This window comes from Chenopodium quinoa, unplaced genomic scaffold, assembly GCF_001683475.1.
Source record: "Chenopodium quinoa cultivar QQ74 unplaced genomic scaffold, ASM168347v1, whole genome shotgun sequence".
Taxonomy (NCBI): domain Eukaryota; kingdom Viridiplantae; phylum Streptophyta; class Magnoliopsida; order Caryophyllales; family Amaranthaceae; genus Chenopodium; species Chenopodium quinoa.
The window spans coordinates 461,012-475,859 of NW_018744633.1; the positions used below are offsets into that span (position 1 = coordinate 461,012).

At 35.9% G+C, this 14,848-nt stretch overlaps 1 protein-coding gene across 5 annotated transcripts; it reads right to left on the reverse strand.

Moving 5' to 3' along the window:
* Positions 1-489: 489 nt before the first annotated feature.
* On the reverse strand, positions 490-14,596 carry LOC110701601. Of its 5 annotated transcripts, none has more exons than XM_021879233.1 (15): positions 14,426-14,596; positions 13,788-13,898; positions 12,486-12,613; positions 12,161-12,314; positions 11,966-12,075; positions 11,454-11,537; positions 11,315-11,363; positions 11,096-11,187; positions 10,609-10,741; positions 4,156-4,235; positions 2,620-4,085; positions 2,324-2,440; positions 1,275-2,232; positions 777-924; positions 490-532 (listed from the first exon to the last, which is right to left on the reverse strand). In XM_021879233.1, exons 2-13 carry the CDS (start codon positions 13,878-13,880, stop codon positions 1,661-1,663), a joined length of 3,078 nt encoding a protein of 1,025 aa, XP_021734925.1. In that variant the 5' UTR covers positions 13,881-13,898; positions 14,426-14,596; the 3' UTR covers positions 490-532; positions 777-924; positions 1,275-1,660. The 5 variants fall into 5 exon arrangements, with proteins under 5 accessions (XP_021734925.1, XP_021734923.1, XP_021734922.1 ...); XM_021879231.1 differs by having other exon boundaries at positions 756-924; XM_021879230.1 differs by having other exon boundaries at positions 735-924.
* Between the last annotated feature and the right edge of the window lie 252 nt (positions 14,597-14,848).

Consider the following 14,848-nt stretch of genomic DNA (forward strand, 5'->3'; position numbering starts at 1 on the left):
TAAACCTCGGGAATTTTATCACACCAAACAGCCATTAAAATTTGTAGTGATCAGATAGGTCTACAAACAGGTGCTATATCTTACAGAAAAGGTTGCAATTTTCTATATACAATCTGGCTAATCAGCCATAACTCTAATTAGAAATCAAATTGATCATGATAAAAACGTTCATTTCAAAATTTCCCATGTTTTCACAAGGTAGATAATAAACCACTAATAAATTCTTAAAACATATCATTTCATGAGACAGCATAAATCACACCATACAAAATAGGACATCATGGATTTTCATTTAATAATTTATACTTCGTATAAAAATTCAAACCTACATTCAAAGCTTCAGAGCTAATATCATCCCATCATGCATAAACCGTTGATCTTATTGACTCATGATGTAAATTGTGTTAGCACCAACTACTATGAAAGGCCTCAATTAACCCACTTTATGATGAAGTGAGACAAATTGGGTAGAAAAAAGGTATTCTCTGGTGACAATCTCCAAATCCACAACATCAGCTTGGCATTTCCACAACTTTGTTGAGGACAATTCATCAATTACACACAAGGCAGCAGCATGCAGATAAAGTCAAAATTGATGAGCATAGGTTCTTTTAAATCACATTTGACAATTCAGTATCACAAAAACACCCAAAGAAAAAAAAAAAGAGGGAGGAGGGGGGGGGGGGGGGGGGGGGGAGCTCACAGACTAGAATAAAGCTAATTAAAGTATATACCATATTATGAACAGCACTAACCCATTAGAATTAATGCATTACCGAGTGCAAAAAATTTGTATTTCCATCTCACTCGCAGAATTTGGGAGCATTAATCTGAGCAGGAGCAGACAGCCGAGCGGATGATCTCATAAAGGGCCAGACAGTACAATCTATATAGCTTGTGTCCCACCCTCAAGCAACCTTAAACCTGAAATAAAAGATAACACAATAAGTTTTCATTATCCAAAATGGTGCTTTGTATTAAATTATTCCCACTACAAAACCACCAAGCAATATCATGTCTAAAGTGTAACAACATATTCATATCAGCCTCTGAACATGGCAATTAAACACACAAGCAGACAAGCAATACCAGTAATAGAAGACAATAAAACATTGACTGAAACAGAGAAAAAGCACAGCAGCAGAACAGATGCCAATTATCTATTCAAACAAATTCAGAACTGATTACATATAATATTTTGGAAAGACAAACCTAGAAACAGGAAAATAAACATAATTAATTTCCCATAATATTGAAAAGAACACATAAATCACCTGTTGCTTAGAAGGATCCTCTTCCACTTTTAGCACAAGCATGTGCACTTTAATGCCAAATCTAACACGATTCCAACTATATATAATCACTAAAAATAAAGATAGCACCAGTCGGAATCCATGTCACACAATCACATAAACCAATCTCAATAATACAGCAAGTAGTCATCAATTTGTTGCACCTCCTATCCCATATCATCATCAGCTGTAGGCTCCAATTACCAGCTTCAAAAATTCTGTTCCTCTGTCAAGCTGCCCAAAAGAGACTAGTAAAAAAAAAATAGACACCCTGCACCCAAGTGTAGAAGGCTATCCTCTGTTACAGGGCACTTATGCATCTCCATCTACCTGAATTGCCACTCAGGCCATAAGAATTAGGATGATAATCACATCCCAAAACTCCTGTTGTATATATCTCCTGAATTGGTCATTCGAAACTTAGCATCTTCATAACCACCATAGAATTTGTTACCCAGTCTCTCATTCCTAAGGAGCTCTGCTATACCAATATCATTTCCACTTTGAAGCTCACTCCAATTATCCCAATGGCCATTTGAGACTGCAGTATTTCTAGGCGGTTGCTGGAGTGAAAATTGTGAAAAGGGGACATGATTACTAACTTGAGACTGGTCCATATATCGAGAGGAAAAGCCATATGCGTCATTTGGTGGAGAGAAATTATCCCTAACGTCAGTATATCTGAGGTTCTGATGGGGTGAAAGAGATCTTTGCATAAGTAATTGAAGTCTTGAATCATTTTCAAATGCAGACGGCTGTACAGGGTAATTTGACCTCATGTCTATAGAGGAGTTATTGATCCCACCTGGGAGCCTCCCTTTACCGACAGCCAAAATCGCAGGGTCTATAAATTCAATATCATTAGCAAGGCTTTTATTTCCACTTGGTGGTGTCTGATAAGGGTTTCTGCAGAACGAAGGAGTGTCTATCACGTGGTTTCCTGTAAGAGATCCAAAATTAAATTCTTCCAATTGCCAAAAAGATTCAAAATATCAAGAGGAAAGACAATCAGGAGGAGTATAGTAACAAACCAGACTTCATTAAGTCATAAGTCTGATCACTTCTTTCATGCGAAGAAAAACCTGGAGGCGGCGGTGGCCTACTTGGTGCAGAGAAACCAGGTGGAGCTGAAATCTGAGATCTAGAGACTGAATTCAGATAGAGAGCCTACGTCAGTTAATATTAGAAAACAACCATTAAAGCATTACAAATGGGGAAACATTGACAAACTTAATATGGTAAAAAAACCCTATATTTTCCTAGTTTCTTGGAAAAAAAAAATAAAAAAAAAAAAAAACAGGAAAGGAAAAACAAAATAGGCACTCACGAGAAAGTTTATTGGTAGGAAAAATGGAATGGCCACTTGTTAAATTGTCCGACAGGTCAATATTCCAATGAGGAAATCCAAAACCATTGCCCATTCTATCAAAATAAGGATCTCTAATCCCATGAAATTCCTGTCCAAAAGGGGGATTCTTTGCTGCCTGGCCAATATTGCCAAGCGAAGGCTCCATGTCTAATAAATGATTTCTGGAGTCCTCCTGCCTTGCAAAAGAAAATCTGGATTGATTGCTATATTGACCTTTGAAGGAACCAGCAATGTTTACCGTACCCTCTGGTTTTTCAGTTTCACTCAATAGCTTGGCCAAATTTTGTGGGGATGTCAAAGAATCATCCCAAGAATCAAGATCTAAGGAAAGAATATTTGATATGATGTTGTTCTCTCCCATATCCAGAGCAGGCTGTGACTCGACAAAAGGAAGCTCACCGTCAAATCTTCCCATATGACTCCCTTGCAGACCTCTAAAAAACAAAGAACTATCCTGTTCTGGAGTATGGCTGACAAAACAGTCCAAGAATCCGTTAGAAGCAACAGATGAACTAGATACATTTGTTGTCAAACATTCATCAGTTAATCTATTTACAATAGATGAGGCAGCAGTATAATTTTCTGCACATTCAGCACCACCATGCGACTGTAAAGGAGCCCTTAGATGACTCAAAAGATGAAGCGGAGATGATGTGGGAATCACTGCTTGATTTATGACTATAGCATCCCGAAGTCTTTGATTATTGAAGTCGTCTTCTGTCTCTGAAGACATATTATGTAATACCGAAGCTTGCATATCTGATCTTACATCAGATGCTTCTTTTACAGCAGTCAAAGAATAAGTAGTAGTAGCAGTAGTAGAAGATGAATGTTCCTGAAGTCTCTCAGACTCATGCCACTGTAAGCCTTGATTCTTAGGGGATAAGAAATTATTCAGACTCAAACCATTAGGTCTGTCAGCCTCAGAATGTTCACTATTAAGCTGTTTGTCAGTGCTTAAAGATGATAGATCAGAGCATAGTTTCTGAATTTTTCCGTCCATAACAGAGCAATTCCCCTTGTCTTTGCCAGAAGAGCAAGGTTGTCCATCTAAAGAATTTGTACTTAAAAGCTGTTCACCACCTTCTACATCACTACTAATTGCTGGGGAACAAGATGACTGGTTTACTGACTTTCCAGCTGAAGCAACTAAAAGTGCAGAAGAGACCTCTGAAACATTTCTCTGAGAACTATTACCAGCATGCTTCTTCGCCATTTCTGGATTTTCCATTTTACTTTTAGTTTGATTTGCATTTATGTCTTCATTTGACATTTGCTTCTTTCCAATATCACTGGGAATGAAGTTAGAAACAATTGTTGCAAGCACTGGCGGCTCATGAACTGTCTCAGCCTTCTGCTTGGTTGATCCATTAGAGCTAGCCAAGCTTACAGAAGGAATATTGCAATTGGAAACGCGTGCTCCCCTGATAAAAAAAAAAACAGAAATTTAAAACAATGAACAGACAGTGATAAAAGGACAAGAAAGAAACATACCATGATGCTGCTGGCGGCAGGGCACCAGATCTACCCGAACTACTATTTGGGGGTGAACCTTTTGAATTGCTTGCTGAATTCTGTAACCAAACAACCGCGATTAGAATCTATTACCACAATCAGCAAAATCAATTGTAGACTGCATTTAATCATGTAAATGAGAAAAGGGGGCCACCATACTCTTTAACAAATGTCAAAATCTCAACCCAAATATCTAATATGGTATACGTGTAGCCAACATTTTACATATGCAGTAAATAATTATCCAAACTAAGCAGAAGACATGAACATACACGTAATATATAAATGTTATAACTGTCACTTATTTCTTCATTTTGGTTGGCTTTGAAGATCATCCCTTATATTACACTGATTTGGCCCCGCACAAATCAGGTTGAATTTTAAGGTTAAAGTTATTTTAAACAGTTTAGGTAGGTTTCAAGTTGGACTAACTAGATTTGCAGGATTGAAGTGAATTTCTGATGTACCGTCTAATTGGATTTCTAAATGTTAGTTCATTTTTGCTTGGGTCGGGCCAGAATTTTAATGGTCTAAATACATCATAATTGGCAGTTGTCAATTGTAATAAACTAAAATTTTGAGATAGAAATAAAAGCATGAAGAAGATTACCATTTGATTGAACTAAAACTAAAAGAAGATGCTGAAGATATTTAAGCATTTGGGAAGTTTCATTCTCTCCCAACTATGCAGTTAACAAGTTTTACCAGGATGTTCCTCTCAAATCCTCTACATACTAACCTTGACCATATAATTTTCACAACATAATTCTATTTTAACGTAATCACTAAACTAACTTTTGAGATATTTATACTAACCTTCAGAGTATATTTTTAACAATATCAAATTTTTATAATTTTACGTATCAATAATCAAACATTTATTTAAGCAAGAGAGTCAGCTTGTATTTAATTTGGGATAAAAGGAGTCATCCCCAACAAAGAACGCACACTTCTCAGTTCTCAAAGATTAAAACAAGACTATTCTCCTTTTTTCTCAACTTTTGGGCCCTCAAAACTCATCAACTCTCATCGGCATATATAAATAACACTTCAATAGATAACACAAGCATTGCAAAATAAGCACATGCGATGATACCAAATCAACTGCTAGGAATTAGCTCCCAAACAGTAAGTAAGCAAGCTAATTAGATAGAAGAGGATAGCTAAGAGGGATAAGTTGTATAATCAAACTGATTGTTCAACAATACAATGCCTTCTTTCGAGAGGAAGGTGCTCTCCAACAAGTCAATAACAGATTTCTCAACAATATTCAACATGATCATTATTCCTCCTAATGAGGCCTATATATAGAAAAACTCTCATAACAAACTCTATCTTATTTCCCAAGCTATTATTAATCACTGGCGGAGCCAGAGGGGTACAAGGGGGGGCAGTTGTCCCCCCACTTCCCAAAAAAAACAAGCAGCTATATATATATTATTGTGTGGATTAATTTAGGATACAAAGTGGATGGTGTGGTGGTGAGTAGAGTTGAATTTTTTACAAGATACCAAGGTTCGAACCTTGTTGTTGTAATATTTCCTTTTTTTTTTTTTTTTTTTGAAGAATCCTTCCATTATATTTATTAACCAATACGAATTTATTTACATAAGTTTAATTGTAATATTGCATGAACGGAGCCCCTAAATCTATTGTCATTGAACTTTAGTGGAGTATTTTCCATTCACTTTTATTCTTTATAATGTTTAATTAAGAAGTATTCCTTTCAATTTTTTTAATTAATATATACTAAGTATATATATTTAAATAATAATTTTAATTATGATATTGCATGAACAAAACCCACTAAATTAAGTTTGTCATACAAAATTATACATTATAACTATTGCATTTAATAACCTATATTATATAAAGTTCGAATTTATTAAAAATTCCGAACTCATAAGCGATTAATTTTGGATGAAAAATTGATATATGATGTTGAATTTTTATTAAGTACTCTGTATTGTGAATTTTTTGAGTTGTACACATTAATTATTGAACACTCGGTGTATTTAAGTATTGGTGTTTTTTTTTCCGAATAATTTTTGTCAAACTATGTAATGTCCATCCATCCCCCCGATTTAAAATTTCTGGCTCCGCCACTGCTATTAATAGGCTATTACTAACATACCCTTCCCCTAATATTGATTCCTTGCATTACCCGCCGCTCAAACTTTCCCCTTGTCCTCAAGGTGGATAATAGTCGGACATCGATTCCCGGCCTTGGCAACAATGGTCACTGGTGACAAATAAATCTGAATAATGCTCCAGCATGTCATGAGAGGTCATTGAATTTTGGATAGAGTTGGTCTTCGTTGACTTGGGATTAGTTGGTTGTGGATAGGGGAATTGCAATGAACATTTTTTGTTGATGACTTTTGATTTTAAAACTGATGTTAGATGGATGGGCCTAAAACTAACAAGCCCAAGACCTGAAGAGTCTAATTTGTAAGTCACCACAAAATATGATAGGTTGGGCTGAAAATGAGAAAGCCCATTCGATACCTACTATGGCAGTCTGTGTTGTTTGGAGCATGTGACCTCATGCTGAAATCACTTGCAATATCTTCAAGAAGTATTACTATTATACCCTTACTAGTACCTTCTACTATCTTCCTCTCCAAGCTATTATACCCTTACTAGTACCTTCTACTATCTTCCCCTCCAAGCTAGCACATGAATCATCAAGGCATCTCCCATTAACTTCTCTTTCTGGGTACTTCTGGAAACCACCTCCATTGAAACTTCCCACCATCAGTTTCACCGCCGGTAAAAAAGCCCAGTCCACCTCCGAACATTATCCCACCACCGGTAAAACCACTAGAAAAATCACCATCCCGTCCTCCAATCATCGAGGGAGACGAATTGATCGTTCCACCGTCTTCTCTTGCGAACCAACGGCCCGGCCAGAGCCGCTTGCTCCAGACCCGCCCCTCACGAAGACACCTTCCCTGTTCAGGCCACCACTAGCGGTGGTCTTACCTCCACGCTCGAGTTCTCCAGCCATAACTCCCTCAAAATCACGGTGAAAAATACCAGCTCGCCCAAAATATCCACCACCCAGCTCGCCGACAATTTCCCTTGGACCTCCACCTGTAAACCCATCCTCGAAATCGCCAAGCCTTCCCCCATATTTTAGTTCCCTTGCAAAACGCTCAACTCCGCAACCTATTTCACCGTCAATTTTTTCAGAGCCACCCAAAAAATCACCACCACCACTGCTACCAAACACAAATTCACTCCGAGAATGTCCAAATCTACTTGTCTTAGCATCCTTAAACCGAACTTCCGATCTCTCCGGTCCTCCAACTGACATCACCACAACCGCACCACTGCAACAACCACCAAATAGGCCATCGGCAGCAGAGCAAAAGTATTGTTCACAGTTGCCCATCTCCAAATCGGCTGTCTCCTCCATCATGATTTCTACATCACCGCTTGGAAGGTCAGTGGTGGTTGACTGCTTCTCATCACTGAGTTCACTTTCTTCCTCCTCGAGCCCTTCTCGAATCAGACTTAGCTCCACTCTAATTCAAGAAAATGCTTCTTCAAATATCTTCTCCAGATTTTTTTGAAGGTTATCAACAATTCTTGTCGTGGGTTCCTCCATCCTTTCGGAGAATTGCTCAAGTGAATGTGACCAAATCGGAGCTTCGACAACCTTCATTCTCATTTTTTTTTTAAATGGCTGAAAACAGACTTTCAGAGGCTGAATCTACCGGGACAGAACTGCTCTGATACCATTTGCTAGGAATTAGCTCCCAAACACTAAGTAAGCAAGCTAATTAGATAGAAAAGGATAGCTAAGAAGGATAAGTTGTATTATCAAACTGATTGTTCAACAATACAATGCCTTCTTTCGAGAGGAAGGTGCTCTCAAACAAGTCAATAACAGACTTCTCAACAATATTCAACATGATCATTATTCCTCCTAATGAGGCCTATATAGAAAAACTCTCATAACAAACTCTATCTTATTTCCCAAGCTACTATTAATAGGCTATGACTAACATACCCTTCCCCTAATATTGATTCCTTGCATCAACCAGGTGTATAAAGCTTGTCATGCCTAAATAATACAAAGTAACTATTACTCATCAAGAATCCAGACCAAATCTTTACAGAAAAAGAAAAAATGAGTTCCAGCCACCAGAGTCAACGGAAACCTATTTTGCCAAAATTCAGCATGTTCTCACTTTAAATTCCTTTATTCCTTCTTTCTCCATAGCAAACAAACAATTAATAGAGGATATAAAAGCTCAAGGAGAAACAAATGGGATGTAATCAACCATGGAACCCAGTTACCGCACCTAAATAACAACATTTACCCTTCAGTTCAGAGTATATTGCCAGTTTATTTGTAAGTTCTACCCCAAAAAAAATGCTGGTAAATTAACGCGCCTAAAGAATGTCGATTACCTCCATGGACACCTCAAATGAATATTAGCCATTTAGCCAGTTAATGCACCAAAATTATGTCAACTATCCCCCAAGAAATTCCATCAAAAACCTTTAAGCCTGTACGAGTGTACGGTGTCAATGCCAGTTTAGCTCTTGATCTTACCCCCAAAAAGAATGCTGGTCAATTACTGAACCAAAATTGCCACTCAGGAAATTCCAACAAAATCAGTTCAAATTTCGATCTAGTACACAAATGTACTCAATCCCTAACAGTATGCAGTATGCAGAGATGTTCCTTAAAGAATGCAACAATTCTTTTCTAGACGTGCTCTCATCAACTTACTCTCATAAGATCACATGGTCCTAAATTATTTCACCTCCATTTAACCAAATATTGAAATGAGTGCAGTATGTACTTGGTGGATACACTAAGGTGCTATAATGGTTATCATTAATTGATGTTGATTTTAATTTTAAAAATCTAACAACAGAAGGTTGTAGACTTCTAGTTTCCAAAAAATAACTAATTCAAAACTTGCATATATTACAAGCCCTTATAGGCTTAAAGAAAAGGGGAACTGAAGAACCATCTCTCACACTAAAGCAAAATCACATGCTAAAAGTTGCCTTGATACATAAAAGGTCCTCATGTACTTAACAGACTAGCATGACATGGGCAATGAAAAGTTTAGTGCTTGTAACATCATTTATTTCACATTGAGCTGTAAATAGTATGTTAAGCTTTGATTGTGTGTACGTGTCAATACGTAAATGAGTGCAGGGGAAAACTTTACATTTTGATTTGCACTTAAATTCCCTAAATCCAAACATCAATCATATATTTTAGTCATTACAAGTGAGAATAGATTTAGGTAATTATTTAAATATTCATATCACAATGTATGAACATAATCCCTCCATTCTTTTATCTTCCACCCAGTTACTAACTTACTATAGATGCTCAATTTAAAAGGTGGATTTGTGTAAGAAAATGGTGAACATAGTAAGAGAGAGATTATGGAAAGGTGATTATTGTGAGGTTGAAGGGGCAAGATGGTGAAAAGAGTGTCAAAAATAGAATAGCAAAGTGAGTAGAACAAAAAATAGCGACCTAGAATGGAAAGTGAGTAGAACAAAATAACGGAGGGAGTATTTGATTACTATATATTTCCATCACCATTCAATTTTAAAGTTGAATAAAGCTCATAACATATGTGTTTTAAAAAGATATTGCCTTGAATTGACAAACAAAACACTTGGATGCACACCCATACTGCCAATAACGAACAACCTAATATGTACCTAAGTTCGTGTAACAGAGACAAATGCCCATCAATGGAGGTCATCATCTTCCAAATAACTAGGAAACGAAAAATATGACCTAAAACCACCACTTGTAATGCATATACGCATACATACTACCAATAAATAGTGAAAACATAAAATTTCCATAAGAATGTCTGTAAAACAAAAGTGAAAACAGGAAAAATAAATAAAAACAAAACAAAAAAACTTGTAAGTTAACAAGGACCAATTCAGTTGTCACGAGAAAAATATACTACCTCCGTCACAGGTTATGTGCAACGATTAGACATTTTTCCTCTATGCTTTATGTCAAATCGTTGCACATAACCTGTAACGGAGGTAGTAAATAATATGTTGAACGTACGCCAACATTCAAGCCCCAACAAATATCTACTTATTAAAGAACCTCCTGTGCTACAGAAATCTTATACTTTTCTCGTTTTCTCACAATCACAACATGTGCCCTTGGCACACATTTTAAGAGAGTACAAAGGGTATGCAGACAGTTTAATCAAAATAACTTTATCACATGTAGGGAAGAGTTGAGAAACGGGCACTTAGGATATTTAAATAAATTTGTCCATTTATTCTCTTCCTTAAACACGTCCGAAAGGAAAATATTAGAGATTATGAAAGAAATTATAGCACAACAACATGAGCTCTCTGAAAGCCCATATACAGCCATATTGATATATCAAGAAATGTATAGGAAAAGAGTCTTACAGTTAAAGTATTTTTGACAGACGGCTTCTCAATTACAGCAGAACTAATATTGCAATAATCATCTGCTGGGGGAGGCAATAAAGTCCCTGCACGCCGTTGCATATTATTGGTAACCCCAGTGATTTCCTGAACTCTAATCCAAGAAAGGCAAGTCAATAATACTGAGCGGTGAAATCAGATTTTTTCTTTTTCAATAAAAAAAATAAAAAAAAGAAAAAAATATATCAAAAGGCAAAGGCAAAGAAAGCCGATGCAAATCCATGAATGAGAATCACATTTCAGATATAGGCTGTAATCATACAAAAAGTTCAGTTAGTCCAATTATGTAACGCATCATCCAACAAATAAAAATGTGGCATAGTGACATTGTGACAGAGGGGGTAGAATTGATATAGCATATAGCCAAATTTGGATGTCCTTAAACCAACAGCTTCTTGTCAAAGAACAATGAAAAACCTACATCTTAAGCAAGCGGACTTATCAATACCTTGTGTAAGCAGATATGATTTCATCTTTTGTGAAGCTATCCTCTAGTGAACCAATCTCATGCAAGTATAAACAATCTGGGTTGGTGCAGGGCTGTAACAAAAGAAATACACTTAATGTCAACAAGGATTATATATATATATATATATATATATATATATATATATATATATATATATATATATATATATATGAATTAACTAACACCCGGATATCATACCACATTTCTTAGCCATGCATGACAGTATTTTGTGGTTCCAAAGCATGCCCTGTAATATAAAAGTCTAGTCTTTAAAGCAAGTAATATAAAATAATACAAAGCAAGCACTAAGAAAGTTTTGATTCCATGCTCAGCCCACCTCAAAGGCCTAGCGTCCAGAATGAACCCATGCACTGACTGAATACAACGAATTGATTCCTCCTCTTTAGAGTATGTAATATATCTGAAAACCAAAAATAAACAGCAGAACACATTTTTGTCATACCTTCTGATAGATTTTATACATTGCAATGGGTCAATAAAAACCTAAATAAATAAATAAAACTTTGGGCAGTCGAGCAATCTCAGCATTGAAGATATAAGAATTCAGTGAATCCTTAAACCCAAACTATATTACGACAGCAAAGCTCAAACGACAAAGACAGACATTGCTCAGATATGCAAGAAGCTCTAAGAGCTTGAAATGTTTTAGATTTTAGAGAACAATACAAGTTCAACTTTCAAGAACTTTCAAGCTCCTTTCAAAAATCAATTCCGTCTACTTCCTCTGTTCTTTTTTAATTGACTAATAGCCTCATAGCACACAATTTAAAAAAGGGAACAACTACAATACATAACATAATTACTATATAGACAAATAACTCGACTTACACACTACAAGTATTGTTTGCAAACTGCTGAATGGTGCCAGCTGAAGTACGGGATATAGACACCTTCAAAACCTTGCCATACTGGGCAAAATAGTCTTTATGTTGAAGAAGCTGCCCAAAATATTGAAACAATTAACTACCAAAATTGGCACCAAAAGGAATATGAGGATAAAAGGGGGATCAACAAAGCACTCACATCTTCATCTGCAAGCTCAAGAGGTAACCCCACTATGTAAACAAGATTTCTTTGAATAACACGAACGCTGCTCAATTGCTTCCTGCTATCAGATGTTTTAACCTTTGCTTTATGTGACTTGTGTTTCTTTTCCATATTAACTTCTTGCACCAACCTGATTAGAAACACATTCAGCAAATAATACATGAAAAAAATTGGTATGTGACATGCTTTTCTTCCTTCTTTTTCGGGTTTAGGTTAACCAAAAACCAGCTCATTTTGAAGTATGAACCATTACAACAATGGCCTAACAAAATACAATAAGATAATAAATCAGTAAAACAACCTTTCACAGTCTGCAGCCATCCCAACAATTCGGTCTTTATCATATGCAGTGCGACAGGCAGGGCACCGTCCCTCTGACTCATCCTTCTCAGCCATATCCATTATGTGATGCCAACACCACACACAAATCTGCACACAAGAACAGAGAAATTAATACATTTGCAGCCATCTGTTTACATAATGATTAAATTTTTGTTTTCAGGAAAGTACAAGTTCAAACTTCAAAACTTGTTAACAGAAAAAAATCGTACAACACAAACAGAGAGATTATTACTGTCATTGACTATCAGGTAGAGTCAGCTGACACTAATCAAAAATGAAAAAATAGTATGCACAACAACAACGTTCACCCTTCACCATATACTTTTGACTAACCCTCTATAGTCGAGAACATGCAGAAAGCTAAGCTTTTAAATGCAAAACAACCAAATTAAGTTTGCAATGAATAAAATAACTCAAATACTAACAGGCTAACAAGCAATAGATATAACTTTAAATAATGATAAATAATAAAAAAAAAAAAAAAATTATTAAATATATAAAATAATAAAAAATAAAAAAGGCAAGGGTTAGGGCTGGATTTTCAGTGGGAAGCAACACATAACTGCTTTCCTTGTCAGAACAAGGCAGTGCAGATGAACCCTTATCAAGAAGACGTGGATCAAGATGCAAGGCCGGATTTGAAGCACAACAAAAATTTAATCATAAATGGTTAGATCCTTAGTTTGTATTAGATCGGTAGGTCCTACCACTCTTTCACATATCCCATGCTAAATGGAGCATGCAACTTCTCAGACCTAATCAACTTTCCTGACCTAACTAAAGTACTGAACATACCAGCCCCACTCTCTTAATGGAACAATTACCAAAATCTTACCAGGATAAAGAGAACAAATCCTAACAAAACCCCAGTCCACCAAAACAAAATCATACTGCACACATAGAACCAAGCATGATGCAATCATAACAGTTAACAAGCCACAAAAAAGAAACATTAATACAACCCCAAACTTCCATTTAGGTTAAAGCAAAAGGTTTGGACTGGCATAATGCAGGTCACACAATAGCCTAACATTTGATCGACTAAACATTGAGAAAGATTGTCTTACATTCAAGATATTGTAATATTCCCAAATTCTTAAAACTACGAACACAAGACATTAACAGTTATCAGCCTATCAACAAGTTTTAATTATCATCCCTTAACTACACAGCCATAATCAATTGATCTGGATGAAGCAAAGAACACTACATTGTAAAACAAAATAAAGCCACAATCAGAATATCACGGAGAAATTTCAACCTCATAGCCACATCTGCAAGGCTTCAATTGCTGATCAGTCAAATCCATCTCCTCGGCACAAAGAGGACAGGTCTTCTCACCCTCGTCACTCATGATTGATCTGGGACAAAACTAGTAATAAAAAAATAATAAGCCGAAGAGAAAGAACATTAAAACAAATAACTAAAACCTTGATTTTGCTAGCAAATTGCAGCTTTAACCACAAAAATTACAATTCAAATCAAACAATTCAGACGCGAAAGGAGAGAATCTAAACAACAAGAACCATGGTCCAATTTCATAGTTCCATCCTAACATTTAGGGTTCTGCAACACAGTTTTGATACCAAATTTGATTAAATTGTCAAGATAGGCTCGAAAATTCACAAATTTAAGGGAGAAAAGGTCCAATTTCATAGTTCCATCCTAAGATTAAAGGCAAATTTGATTGAAATATCAAATTAGACTCGAAAAATACATAAATTTCTTTACTAAGAACAAAATCGATCTTTATGAGCCTTAGTGATTATAACTATTAACAAATAGTTCAATAATCGACTATATAAGAACCCTAAATTGAGTATACTGACAATTGAATAAACGATAAACCCTAGATTGTGAAATTGATGTTCGATGATTACAAAAAGAACAACATGTTACCTCGGAAGCTTCTTTAATGGAGGATAGAAAGATCAGAAGTCGCTTCAATGGAGGATAGAAAGATCAGAAGTCGCTTCAATGGAGATCGTGGAGTGCGCTTCAATGGAAAACTGACAGATAGAGAAAGAGAGGCAGATCTACGTTCATCCGTTTTTTATTACTCCGTATAAATTTGTAGTACTACGTATTTTTCCTATTATATTACCGTTTTGGTTGACTATGAAATCCTACCTACTCCCTCCGTGTTTTAATAAATATTACACATTTATTGTAATAATATATAAAGTGAAAAGACACCTTGGGTGATAAATTTATGTTTTCCCAAAATGCTCTTCTCAATTTGCTAATTTACTTTTTTTTAAAACAAATTCACATTTTTTTAAAAAAAAAAATCTTATCTGCTCACACTGAGTTTTTTTTTCT